This window comes from Halichoerus grypus, chromosome 5 (assembly GCF_964656455.1).
Source record: "Halichoerus grypus chromosome 5, mHalGry1.hap1.1, whole genome shotgun sequence".
NCBI lineage: Eukaryota > Metazoa > Chordata > Mammalia > Carnivora > Phocidae > Halichoerus > Halichoerus grypus.
The window spans coordinates 116,773,412-116,786,855 of record NC_135716.1 but is presented as its reverse complement, the minus strand read 5'-3'; the positions used below and the strand labels follow the sequence as shown (position 1 = coordinate 116,786,855).

The 13,444-nt window shown below is 34.5% G+C and overlaps 1 protein-coding gene and 1 long non-coding RNA gene across 5 annotated transcripts in view; one reads left to right on the top strand and one right to left on the bottom strand.

Moving 5' to 3' along the window:
- CLCA2 (chloride channel accessory 2) overlaps nt 1–1,991 on the top strand; it is a 38,559-nt gene extending 36,568 nt beyond the window's left edge. For both annotated transcript variants that reach the window (XM_036095980.2, XM_036095979.2), the window contains exon 14: nt 1,446–1,991. In XM_036095980.2, coding sequence (XP_035951873.2) covers nt 1,446–1,888 — 443 coding nt within the window. In that variant the 3' untranslated portion in view covers nt 1,889–1,991. The remainder of the gene's footprint in view (nt 1–1,445) is intronic.
- The window catches only part of LOC144381908 (uncharacterized), a 61,416-nt gene that overhangs the window by 29,377 nt on the left and 18,595 nt on the right, over nt 1–13,444 (bottom strand). The window lies entirely within an intron of this gene.

Sequence of the window (13,444 nt, the reverse complement as noted above, 5' to 3'; positions counted from 1 at the left end):
CCCTCTTTGGCTCCCTCAACTTTTAGCTACTCGGGCAATCCCATACTGTCTTCTGATTTTTCAGATCCAGAAGGTAGTTGGCTTTCCATTCCAGCTATCATATCTGTACAGGAGAGGGAAGTGCTTTAAGAGGAAAAGCTAGGGGTGCCTGCGTGGCTCAGTCATTAAGGGTCTGCCTTCAGCTCAGGTCATGATCCCAGGGTCCTGGGATCGAGCCCCACATCGGGTTCCCTGCTCAGTGGAAAGCCTGCTTCTCCCTCTCCCACTCCCCCTGCTTGTGTTCCCTCTCTCACTGTGTCTCTCTCTGTCAAATACATAAATAAAATCTTTAAAAAAAAGTAAGAGGAAAAGCTGTACAAACATGAATCATTCCTACTCTGATTTCCTTCTTTTAAGGATTGTAATGCCTCTGGTTTCTGCCTATTTTTATCTGAATCCAGTGCTTCAATAGCTTTGTGGGTTTTTTGTTGTTTTGTTTTTTGCTTTCTTCAGAGTTCATACATGTTATCTTCTAGAGAGTTAGTCTAAGCCATGTAGCCATTACCAGAACTCAGAACTAAACTTTTACCTTTGACTTAAGTAACACATATTTTTGTCACTTAACATTTATGCTTATGTCTTACTTAAGAAGGTATTTTCCATGTAGAAGTTTTTCATTTTATGTACTTAAAGTTTTTGTTTATGGCTTCTGAATTTTGAGTCTTAATTAGAAGGGCCTTTCCTACTTCAAGGCTATACTGGAATTTATCTATTGTTTCCTACTAAATACTTAATATTTTAATTTTTTACATCAAACTTTTTGATCATTGTGGAGTTTATCTTGAAAAAAATGTTTGTGATATGGATCCAGTTTTATTTTTTTACATCATTTTATCCAATTGTCACAACATCATTTATCAAGAAATTTGTATTTTCTCCCATTAATTTGAATTCTACTTCTATCATACACCAAATTCCTGGATGTATTGTGGCCTATTTTTAGGTATTAGTTTATTCATGCACCAGTACTGCAATTTTTAGTTATAGAAGCATTACAGTGTTTTTATATCTGATAGGTTTAGTCCTTCCACATTGCTATTTTTTAGTCTTTATATGGCCAAGCTTGATTATTTATTTTCCATTTAGCTTTACAATAAGCTTGTTAAAATAGAAACTAGAGGCACTTTTAATAGAATCATGTAAAATTTATAAAATAACTTACGGAAAAATAACATCTTTATTATGCTGAATCTTCCTATTCAAAAAACATAATAAGCTTTTCCTCTTGTCCAGGTTTCAATATGAGTTCTTATATAGTGTTTTAAAGTTTTGTTCATATGCAATTTTTTGTTATGTTTATTTCTAGGTATTTTGACTTTTTGTTGCTATTCTCATTAGTCATTTCTAATAAACTAGAAAACCTCCCCAAGGGACTTAACCTTTCCATTTATATTTTTTAATTTCAGCTAACAGCTATGAAATAAGAATCAGTAAAAGTTTACAGAATATTCAAGATGATTTTAACAATGCCATTTTAGTGAATGCATCAAAGCTAAATCCTCAGCAAGCTGGCACCAAGGAGGTATTTACATTCTCACCAAGGCTTTTCACAAATGGACCTGACCACCAACCTGATGGAGAGACACAAGAAAGCCACAGAATTTATGTGGCAATACGAGCAATAGATAGGAACTCCTTAAAGTCTGCTGTATCTAACATTGCCCAAGCATCTCTGTTTATTCCCCCAAATTCTGCTCTTACACTTGACAGAGACAACCTTATATTGAAAGGAGTTTTGACAGCAGTGGGTTTGATAGGAATCATTTGCCTCACTATAGTTGTAACACACTGTATTTTAAACAGGAAAAAGAGAGCAGACAAGAAAAAGAATGGAACAAAATTAATATGAACAAATGTACAGGATACCTTCCTACTTAGATATAAGATCCATGGCCTTTACACTTTACAAAAACATACCAATAAAGTCAAATTAACATCAGAACTATTAAAAATGCTTTGAGTTTTTGTATAATACAGATCAGATTTTTACATGGTAAACAGACAAAAAAATCTTTTATAATACTCATTTTTGGAAGGAAGTTAGGAAACCCTTAAGCTTTGGTTATGAACAAAATAATAAAAATTATTCTCCAAGATAATTTCTTTAAAAGCAAAGCAAGGGCAAGGGTGAACCAGAGTCAAGAAAAGCTTGTTTTACTGTAGAGGAAAAATAGCCCCAGGTAGAGGAAAGGAGATTGGTATAACTGTCTATATGAAGCAATTGCTTAGTTACTTTGATTAATTTTTATTTCCCCTTATCTTTTCAGAATAGGTTGCTTTCTTATGACTAAAGATCAAGCTGCATTTTATATATGAAGCCCCTATTGTAAAGTTCTTCACCTCTTGCCATTTGGTTAACTATACTACAGATCAAATCCCACTGCTAGTGCTCTAAGAGATCTTTGTTCACTGTAAGAGTTAGCATTAAAATGTGGGTATTATCCTTGTCCCCTGACATTAGTTTTGTAACAGAGGTCTATTGAATTTATTGCATATGCGATTGTATTCTCATCAAAGCAGCTTTCCAAGTTATTGCCTTGGGTGTTATTCAATAAAAATGGTTATAACTCTCATAAGGCTTTAAGTAAAGAACGAAAGACATAGTTCTGAGCTTATTTTAATATATACACAGGCTATATAGTTTTATTTGATTTCAACCAAAGAAGAGGCCATGGGGGACCCAAGGGGGAGGGAGAAACTGACCTTTGGAAATGATTAACTGATACTATCTTTTGTTTAAAGAAGATTCTGGGAATCCTTTCTCCATCAAAGGTTATTTACCTATGGGGGTGGGGGGTGACTAGAGTGAAGCACAGTTCACAAGGAAATAAAAACCATCTTTCATCTAATTTTACTATCCTTATTTTTTAAAGATTATTCAGCAATAGAATAATTTGCCTTGTATATTAGAGAACTTTAAACTTTATTGGAGAAATATAAATAATAATGTGGAATAGACCTATTTTAAAACCAGGACCAATTAAGAATGAAAATTTGATTAAATTCTGGAGAAGCAGGGAGGGAATTGTGGGAAATTGGGACAAGAGGAAAGAGAAAGAAGCATAGAGCCTGAGTCAGAGACTCAGTGCAGTGCTGAGGAGTAAAATGACCAGCAAATCTCTGTACCCAGGGTGCCTCCTTGCAGCTTAGACTACATCCCAGGTCTGACCTGTTATATTCTAAGTCTCACAGTGCCTAAATTTTTGCTGATGCAAACTTGAAGTCCCTAGGCAGTCAGTCCTCCCTCCTCCCTCTATTGCCATTATGCCTGCTAGCCTGGGATTTGCTTCTCTGTAGCTTCAGTGAGCTGATACTATATATAACTGAGATGGGGTGTGGTGGGTTTTAAGGCTTTGAATGTTTTCCTAATTTTATAGATAGGAAAATTAAATGGTTAAGGGAGTAATGCAAAGCACTATGCTGGTTAACAGCAGAGGTATATAGGAGTAGAGCCAGGTTCTCATACTACTCCTTCACTCCTGTTTATTTAAGAAGGTGTGGGAAGATAGTGGGGATTATGCCTAGAAATATTTAACTCTTTCAAGGCTCACGTCCCCAGACTGAAGTTATGCCCTAGAACAAGAACAAAACTGAAATAGATCTGCTCTGACAAAGCCTAAAACCAAGTCTCCACAGAATCAAGATGATTCACCAATAATTAAACTACTGCTAGAACATAACTCAGAAAAAGAAAACATATACAGAGTCTCTACAAAACATCATGCAGTATCTAATAAAAAATCAACAGACATGCCAACAAGCAGGAAATGTGTCCCATAATTAATAAGAATAAAAATCTGTCAACAGAAGATGCAAAATTGATCCAGATTTGGAATTAGCAGACAATAAGCTGGCAATACTATTATAAATATGGTAAAGAAATTATAGGAAATGGTAGGTATAAGTAACGAATAGAGAAGAAATTTCAAGAAAGATGCCAAAATTCTTTAAAAAGAAGCAAATGAAATTACTAAAACAGAAAAATACAATGTATAAAAGAAGATTTTTGTAATGGATTAACAACAGACTGGTACTACAGAAGAAAGGATCGGATGACTTGAAGACAGGAAAACAGAAATCATGCAAACTGAAGCATTTCATTTTTAAAAAATGAAGAAGTCAAAATGACCTGTGGAACATTATCAAGTAGTTTTACATACATATAAATGAGTCCCAGAAGTAGAAGGAGGAAAAATGGAGCACAAAAATATTCAAAGAAATACTAGTTGAAGTTTTCCTAATTTGACTTAAACTACCAACCCATGGGTCTAAGATGCTCAGTAAACCTAACATAGGATCTGTGCAAAGAAAATAACACCTCAGTATATCATAGGAATAATGACTGATTACTCATCAGAAACAACTGAGGCCTGAAGACAACAAAATGACATCTTTGAGTGCCAAAAGAAAAATCTGTCAATGCATAACTCTATAATGAGCAAAAATACCTTTCAAAATGAAGGCAGAGAAATAGAAGCTGAAATCATGTTCATCAGCAAGAAATACCAAAGTAATTTCTTTAATCTAAAGGAAAATGATATCTGATGAAAATACAGAGCTACAGTATGGAATGAAGATCACTGGAAATTATAAAATGGTAAATGTAATATATTGTTGGTTTTCTTTACTTTCAATTCCTTTAAAAGTCAATTAACTGTTTAAAGTAAAAATAAAAACAATGTATTATTTTATTAATAACATAATTCAGTAAGATATATGACAGCAAGAGCAGAACAGACAGGTGACAGATGGACTTATACTGTTAAAAGGTACTTACATTACACTTGAAGTTGTATATTCAAGTAGACTGGGATAAATTAAGGATGCATTTATAAACCCCTTGCCACCCATTAATAATAGAGAACTATATATCTAAAAAGCTAATAAATGGGATAAAATGGAGCACTAAAACTAACCAGTTAACACAAAACAGGTAAAGTAGAATAAAGGAACACAGAACAGAGGGAAATAAGAGAAAGCAAATAGGAAGATGGTAGACTTAAAGCCAACTAAATTAATAATTATATTAAATATAAGTGGACTAAACACTTCAACTAAAAAGCAGAGATTTTCAGACTTGATTAAAAAAAGCAGACTCAACTATATGGAATTTACAAAAGGTGCATTTTATTTTATTTATTTTTTTTTTTTTTAAAGATTTTATTTATTTATTTGAGAGAGAGAGAATGAGAGAGACAGCACATGAGAGGGGGGAGGGTCAGAGGGAGAAGCAGACTCCCTGCCGAGCAGGGAGCCCGATGTGGGACTCGATCCAGGGACTCCAGGATCATGACCTGAGCCGAAGGCAGTCGCTTAACCAACTGAGCCACCCAGGCGCCCAAAAGGTGCATTTTAAATATAAAGACATAGAAGTCAAAAATGACACAAGGAAATGGTATATTATGCAAATGCTAAGTATAAGATAGCTGCTGTTCATATATTACTATAAGACAAAACAGGCCTTGAGAAAGGAAAGAGTATTGTTTTATAATGATAAAAAATAAATTCACTAAGAAGATATAGCAATCCTACATGTGCATGTACCTATTAACAGAGCTTCAAAATACCAGAAACAAAAATTGGCAAAACTAAGGGAGAAATAGACAAACCAACAATCAACCTTGGAGATATAAATCTCTCACTGTCAAAAATTGTGGCAACTAGATTGAAAAACTCAATAAGAATGGAACATTATTCAACAATGGAATAAGAATTTGAACAACATTATAAACTAATTTAACCTTGACATTTATAAAACACTGCAACCAACTAGTGCACAGTACACATTCTTTTTAAGTGCTCATGTAACAGTCACCAAATGAGATCATGAGCTAGGCCATAAAACATATCCCAGAATATAGAGTCCAGAAACAGACCTACACACATATGGTCAATAGATTTTCTACAAAGGCATGTGGGGAAGGCAAATGGGGGAAGGCAATTCAATGGATAAAGGAGAGTTCTTTTCAATAAATGAGGTTGGAATAACTAAACATATGTTTGGGAAAATAATTTTACTCCTACCTTTTATAAAAATATGAATTCATGATGAATCATAGATATAAAAATGAATTAAGATATAAACTTCTAGAAAAAATATAATGTCTTCACAACTATAACGTAGAAAGATTTCTTAGAACAGAGAAAACACTAAGCATAAAAGAAAAAAATAAGTTGGGCTGCATCAAAACTAAATATTTGTGCTCATGAAAGGACACGGTTAATAATGAAAAGGCAAGCTAGAGTGGAAGAAATATTCACAACACATATATCTGACAAAGAAGTCTTATCTAGAATATATAAGAATTGTTATAAATAAAATATATATTTTATAAATTATAAATAATATATTAAAAATACTATTATAAATCAGTAATAAAAAGGTAAAGAACCGAATTAAATGGGCAAAAGATTTAAACAGACACTTGACAAAAAGGATATATAAATGGCCAATAAGCACATACATAGAAAGGCTATCAACACCATCAGTTATCAACAAATGAAAATAATAAATATGAAATACCTCTTCATTCACACCAGAACAACTAAAGAATAAATATTGACAATAAGAAATGTCAACAAAGATATGGAGCAATTGGAAGTTTCCTACACTGGTGAGTATGCAACCACTTTGGAATACTGCTTAGCAGTTTCTTAAAAGTTATGCATATATCTAACCTTTGACCCAGCAATTCCACTTCCAAAGAGATGAAAAGATGTCCACCAAAAGACTTCCTCAAGAATTTTTATAGCCACTTTAGGGGCGCCTGGGTGACTCAGTCAGTTAGGCATTTGCCTTCGGCTCAGGTCGTGATCCCAGGGTCCTGGGATGGAGCCCCACCTCAGGCTCCCTGCTCATCAGGGAGTCTGCTTCTCTTCCTCCCTCTGCTGCTCCCCCTACTTGTGCTCTCTCTCTGTCAAATAGATAGATAAAGTCTTTAAAAAAAAAAAAAAAGAATTTTTATAGCCACTTTATTCATAATAACCCCAAACAGGAAACGATCAAGTTTCTATTAACAGAATGGATAAAACAAATGTTGCTATATGCCTGACTTCACAAGGGAATACCATTCAGCAACAAAAAGAAACAAACAACTGATACATGCAACAATGTACATGAATCTCAAAAGCATTATCTTGAGCTAAAGAAGTCAGACTCGAAGGAACACACATTGTATGATTCCACTTAAAAAAGTTCAAGAACAATAATATTCTCTGTACAGAGAAATCTAATAGCGGTTGGTTGTCTCAGAGTAGAAGTGTTGGAGTTGACTGGAAGGGGCACAAGGAGGCTTTCTGAAGCAATGAAATTTTATATATATTGGATTGGGATGGTGGTTTACATGGGTGTATACATTTGTCAGCATTCATTTATCTGTGCACATTTGATTTCTGCATTTTATTGTATATAAATTTTACCTCAAAAGAAACAACATGAATGAACTTATTATATCCTTACCTTTATAGCAATGGTTCTCAACCAGAGGTGATTTTACCCTTTCAGGGGACATTTGGCAATATCTGTTGACATTTTTTATTTCACAGGCAAGGGACTTCTCTAGTGAGTAGAGGCCAGGGATGCGGCTAAATATCCTACAATGCATAGGACAGCCCCCACAACAAAGAATTACTCAGCCAAAAATGTCAATAGTTCCAAGATTGAGAAACCTTGCTTTATAGAGGGGAAGTGAAAGGGGTCATTTGTAAGGATATTTGATACATTAATATAAGAAAAAGTGGCCTTAGTGAAGGGGAAAGGGGACACAAAACTGTGAGGCAGATTTAAGTGAGGTTGAGAAGACAAGAATGAAGAGAAAAAATATTTTAAATAAAATAAAGAGGGTCCATGGTAGAGGATCCAGATTCAAAATACTGATAGAAAATCTAATTGATGAAAAAATTAAAAAGGGGGAATGAATATAAAGTTGGGGGATGGTGCATTACATATTAAGATCTGTGTGATGATTTATTAATTTAAAATATAGGGAAATGAGGAATAGAAGCAGAGGGAAAGTCAGATGAGAAGTGGGCTCTGACGAAATGAGAATCTGATCTGTGTATCTTAGGATGTAGAAAAAGCACAGATCAGGCACAAAGAGAGAGACAAAATAACATGAAAGTTAAGGGTACTGATTATAGAGTACATGATGAGAGAGAAGCACTCAAGGATACAGAAACACGTGCTCATATCCATGGAGGTAATTAGAGACTGACTCCAAAGCTCAAAAGGAATGCCTCCATAAATCCCTCTTGCACTTAGAAAATCTAACTCTTATCAGCAAGGTGGTTCCTGGGTTGGGTGGAGAGTGACCCAGATGGTGGCCAATTTTATTCCCCACTCTCTCTTATCTACAGGCTAAGAGTCTTATCAAAAACGCTGCTTTCTGAGAATAACTGCCTCAAGGGCACAAGAAAGAGGAAGCTATCCAGGGCAGTGGGCAATTGCTTTCTACCTCCCTGGCTCGAGGTGCAGAAGCAATATAAATGAACAAGCGTCCAAAAGGAACTTTTTTAAAATTGACATGATCTCACTTCACACCAATATAGGAAAGAAGCAAGAACATGGAGAAGATAAAAGGAAAAAAAGAGAGTGGAATAGAAAAATAAAGAAAAAAATGAGAAATTTAGGGTAGAGAAGACAGGACTCTTGTGTCAACATGTTAGGATTTTAAAATAATGCTCTTTAATGCAAAATTTTTATTTTTATGTATAAATTTGTTCCAATTAAAAAAGTAATACATGCTATTATAAAAATACAGATGGTTAAGTAGGATGTGATAAATAAAATAGATATGAAATAAATAAGCTTATTTATTCCTTTATTAAAGGACATTTGAGTAATTCAGTTTCTTGCTATTATAAAGTAGGCTTTAAGGGACAAATTATATTACCCTTGTACATATAATCTTATGCACCTGTGTGAGTATATCTGTAGGGTAAATTCCTAGGAGTGGAATTGCTATGTTAAAAGACATACACACATAAATTTTGGTGAACATTTCCCTTCAAAGCATTTGTACCAATTTTTCTACCATCAATAGTGTATGAATGCCTGTTTCTTAATGGCCATTACTAAAAGAGGTAATGAACTGGGAGGTGGAAGCAGGAGTCATATTGGGGTACTACATGGTAAACAGCTTAAAATTGACTCTGAGGTATCCATGTCTTTAAAACATATCCTAGTCATTCTTGATAGAATCTAATATAAAGCCCCAGCTTTCTCCAACTTTTTGGTTTCTCTCCTATCTCTCCCCATAAAGCTAAGGTTTGGGTAAGTGGAAGAGAAGGGGAAGTATATTATTTGTTTGTTAAATAGGGGTTTTTTTTATTTATTAAATGTTTGTTTTTGTTTTTATTTTATTTTTTTGTTTATTAAATAAATTCTATGTGCCAGGCATTGTGCTGGCTGTGTTGTGTTTATTTTGCTTTATTTTTTCAATATTTAAATACCAGCATACCACAGCTAATGTCATAAAAAAAGTAGATTTGATGCAAGAAATAATATTAGAGAAAATATAGGTACTTTAGAAAAGACATTTTATAATGACAATGATATAACAATCCTAAATTTGTATTCAGCAAATAACATAGCTTTAAAATACATGAAGCAAAAGTTAACAGAACTAAAAAAATAGAAAGAAGAAAAAAAAGAAATAAACAAATTCACAATCATAGCTGGAGATCTTAGCACAACTCTATCAGTAACTGAAAGAACAAACAGACAAGAAATTGATAAGAATAAAGAAAATCTGAATAATGTGATTAACCAACTTGGCCTAATATATATAGAACACTATTCTTAACAACTGTAGCATGCCCATTTTTCTCAAAAGCACATGGTCTATCAAAATAGACCATAAACTGATTCAAAAAGCAAGTCTCAACAAATTTCAAAGTATTTAAATTTCAGAGTATGTTTTCTGATTATAGTGAAATTAAACTAGAAATCTATAATAACTTAAAGTACCCCCAAATGTCTGGGAAATTAAGCAACATACTTCTATATGGCTCATATGTTAAAAAAAGAACTTGAAAGTTAGAAAATACTTGGAACTGAATGATAATTAAAATGTGACATATCAAAATTTCTTACATGATGAAGCTAAAGCAATAGTCAAAAGGAATTTTAAGAAAGAAGTAATATCTGTTTCAGGCACACTGTTCCAGAGAATAGAAAAAAGAGGAAATTCTTTCCAACTCATTTTTTGATACTAAGGATATTACAAGAAAGGAAAAGTACAGACCAATCTTTCTCATGAACGTAGATGCAAAAATCCTAAACAAAGTATTAGCAAATTGAAAAGGATACTATATCATGATCAAATAGAATTTATGCTAGAAATGTAATGTTGATTTAACATTGAAAAATCAGTGTAAGTCACCACATTACCAGAGCAAAGAAGAAAAATCACACAATCATCTCAAAAAAAAGCATTTGATAAAATTCTGGGACACCTGGGTGTCTTAGTTGGTTAAGCATCTGCCTTTGGCTCATGTCATGATCCCAGGGGATTGAGTCCCCATCGGGCTCCTTGCTCAGTGGGGAGCCTGCTTCTCCTTCTGCCGGCTCTGCCTTCCACTCTCCCTGCTTGTGCTCTCTCTCCCTCTGACAAATAAATAAATAAAATCTTTAAAAACAAAAAAAATTTTAAAAAGCATTTGATAAAATTCAACACTTATTCATAACTTAAAAAAAGAAAACTCAGAGCAAACTAGGACTAGAAGGAGACTTTCTTAATCTGATAAAAGTATCTACAAAGTATCTCTAGATAATAGTATACTTAATGGTGAAATATAGAATGCTTTTCCACTCAGGATTGGGAACAAGAAAAAAGATATCCATTCTCTCCACCTGTATTCAACATTATACTGGAAATTCTAGCAAGTATAATAAGTGAAAGAAACAAAAGACGTAAGATTGGAAAGGAAGAAGTAAACAGGTTATTATTCACAGATGGCATAATTATATCCATACAAAATCCAAAAGAATCTAGAAACTACTAAAAATAATAGGAATTTAGCAAACTCACTGAATATAAGGTCAATACATAAAAACCTATTACATTTCTATATACCAGCAATAAACAATTAGGAAATAAAAATTTATAAAAATATCATTTATAATAGCACCCCTCCCCAAAAAAACTAGAAGTAAATCTAATGAAAGATCTCTACCCTGAATATGGTAAGACATAGTTGAGATCAATTAAATAAAACCTAAAATGAGGTATATCATGTCCATGGATTGAAAGACTCAGTATTATAAAAGTGTCAACTCTCCTCAAACTGATACATAAATTCAATGCAATCCTATCAAACCCAGCAGATTTTTTTTTGGTAGAATTGAAAAGCTGATCCTAAATATTATATTGAAATGCAAAGGACTTAAAATATCCCCAAATAATCTTGAAGAAAAACAAATCTGGAATGATACCAGATGTCAAGACATACAAAGCAGCAATAATTAAGACTCCATGCCACTGAGGTAAGGAGAGTCACACAGACTAATGAAACAGAAAAGAGTCTAGAAACAGACCCGCACATTTGCAGCCACCTCATTCACAAAAAAGCACAACTGCAATTCAGTGGGAGAAAGTATGGTCTTTTCAATAAATGGGTCTGGGCCTATTGGCCATCCATAAAGGAAAACAAAACAAGCCGACAAAAATCTTGAATCTTACCTTACACTATGTACAAAAACAACTTGAGATAGATCATAGACCTAAACATGAAAGGCAGAACAATACAGCAGAACAGAATACTGTTTATTTTCATGAACTTGAAAAAGCTGTCCTAAATATGATGCAAAAAACACTACCAGTAAAAAAAAGAGATTAGACTCCCTCTACCTGCTGCTCCCCCTGCTATGTGCTCTCTCTCTCTCTCTCTCTCTGACAAATAAATAAATAAATAAATAAATAATCTTTAAAAAAAATAAATAAAAATTGGGCAAAAAGATTTGAACAGACACTTTACAACAGAGGACATCCAAATGACCAAAAGTATATGAAAAGGTGCTTAACAACATTAGTCTCAGGGAACATGCAAATTAAAACCACAGTACAATATGATTACATTCCCACTAGAGTAGCTAAAATCATAAGGACTGACAGGACCGCATACTGGTAGAAATGTGCAACAACCAGTGAAACCACTTCGAAAAGTGTTTGGCAGATCAACTAAATAAAGCTAGACACATGTATACCAGTACTCAGCAATTCCACTCTTGGTATACACCCAACTGAAATCAATGCTTATAGTTTTATTTACAATAGTCCCAAACAGGAAATAATCCAAATGTTCATCAACAGCAGCTGGTGAGCAAATCGCGCTATATTCTTGAATACAATGGATAAAGAACATATTGCTGCTACATGCAACATGGCTGAATTTCACTCAGCAAATGTTATGTGAAAGTAGCCAGGTACAAGAGGATGTACTGTGTATTTCTATTTATATGAAGTTCAAAAACAGGTATAATTGATCTATGTGGCAATGGAGGTCAAAATAGTGATGACCATTTGGGGGTTTCTGACTAGAAGGGAACACAAAAGAGACTTTTGTGATGCTGGAAATACTTTACACCTTTGGCAAAAGTTTGCCACTCAGGTGTTAACTCCCTGCACCTCTGGTTTGTGTCATCTGGCCCATCTGGGCTGCCTCTGACAAAACCAGATCCCACCTGGTATTGTACAATGCTTTATCTGAGCCAAAGCCTCTGTGAATCTGTTTAGGCTGAACTTGGACACCAGAGAGAGAGGAGCTGCCACTCCAGCTCAGTAGAGGCCATGCTAAACTAGGCCCTCTCTTTGGGGAGGCAGAGAAGACAAGACAAAAATGAGGAGATGAAGCAGTCATGGCAGCAGCTTGGACTCTCCACTGAGCAAGCAGCCAAGGCCCAGTCAGCAAGGAAGGCCAGGCAAATGTGGGGAAGCCCCTAAATTGGGTTGGTCACAGTTTTGTCATAGACAACTGCAGAAGACACAATCCAAAGGGCAGGGCAGCTAAGGGCTCAGATCCTTCAGGAATGAAGGCTCTGGTTATACCAATAGGTAAACAAACAATACAGATCAGCCAAAATGCTGGCTAAAAGTGAGGGAAATTGGTGATAAAGGAAGGAGATAAATATCTATAATGGCTGTGAAAATTAATATAGGGCAACATCAATAAAGTGGAATCAGGAGGATAGGAGGGGAGGCTAGAAGGGGGAACCATACCATTCAACATCAATTACAGGAAGAATTGTCAGTTAGAGACCCCAACAGAGAATCATCAAAAGGAAAGAATCATCCATTACAGGTCTCAACTGGGAAAGATGTACATGGCATACATGTATGTATGAGAAATCAACTATCCCTACAACTCAGCCAATTTCCCCAATGGATGGACTTTCCTTCAAAACAAC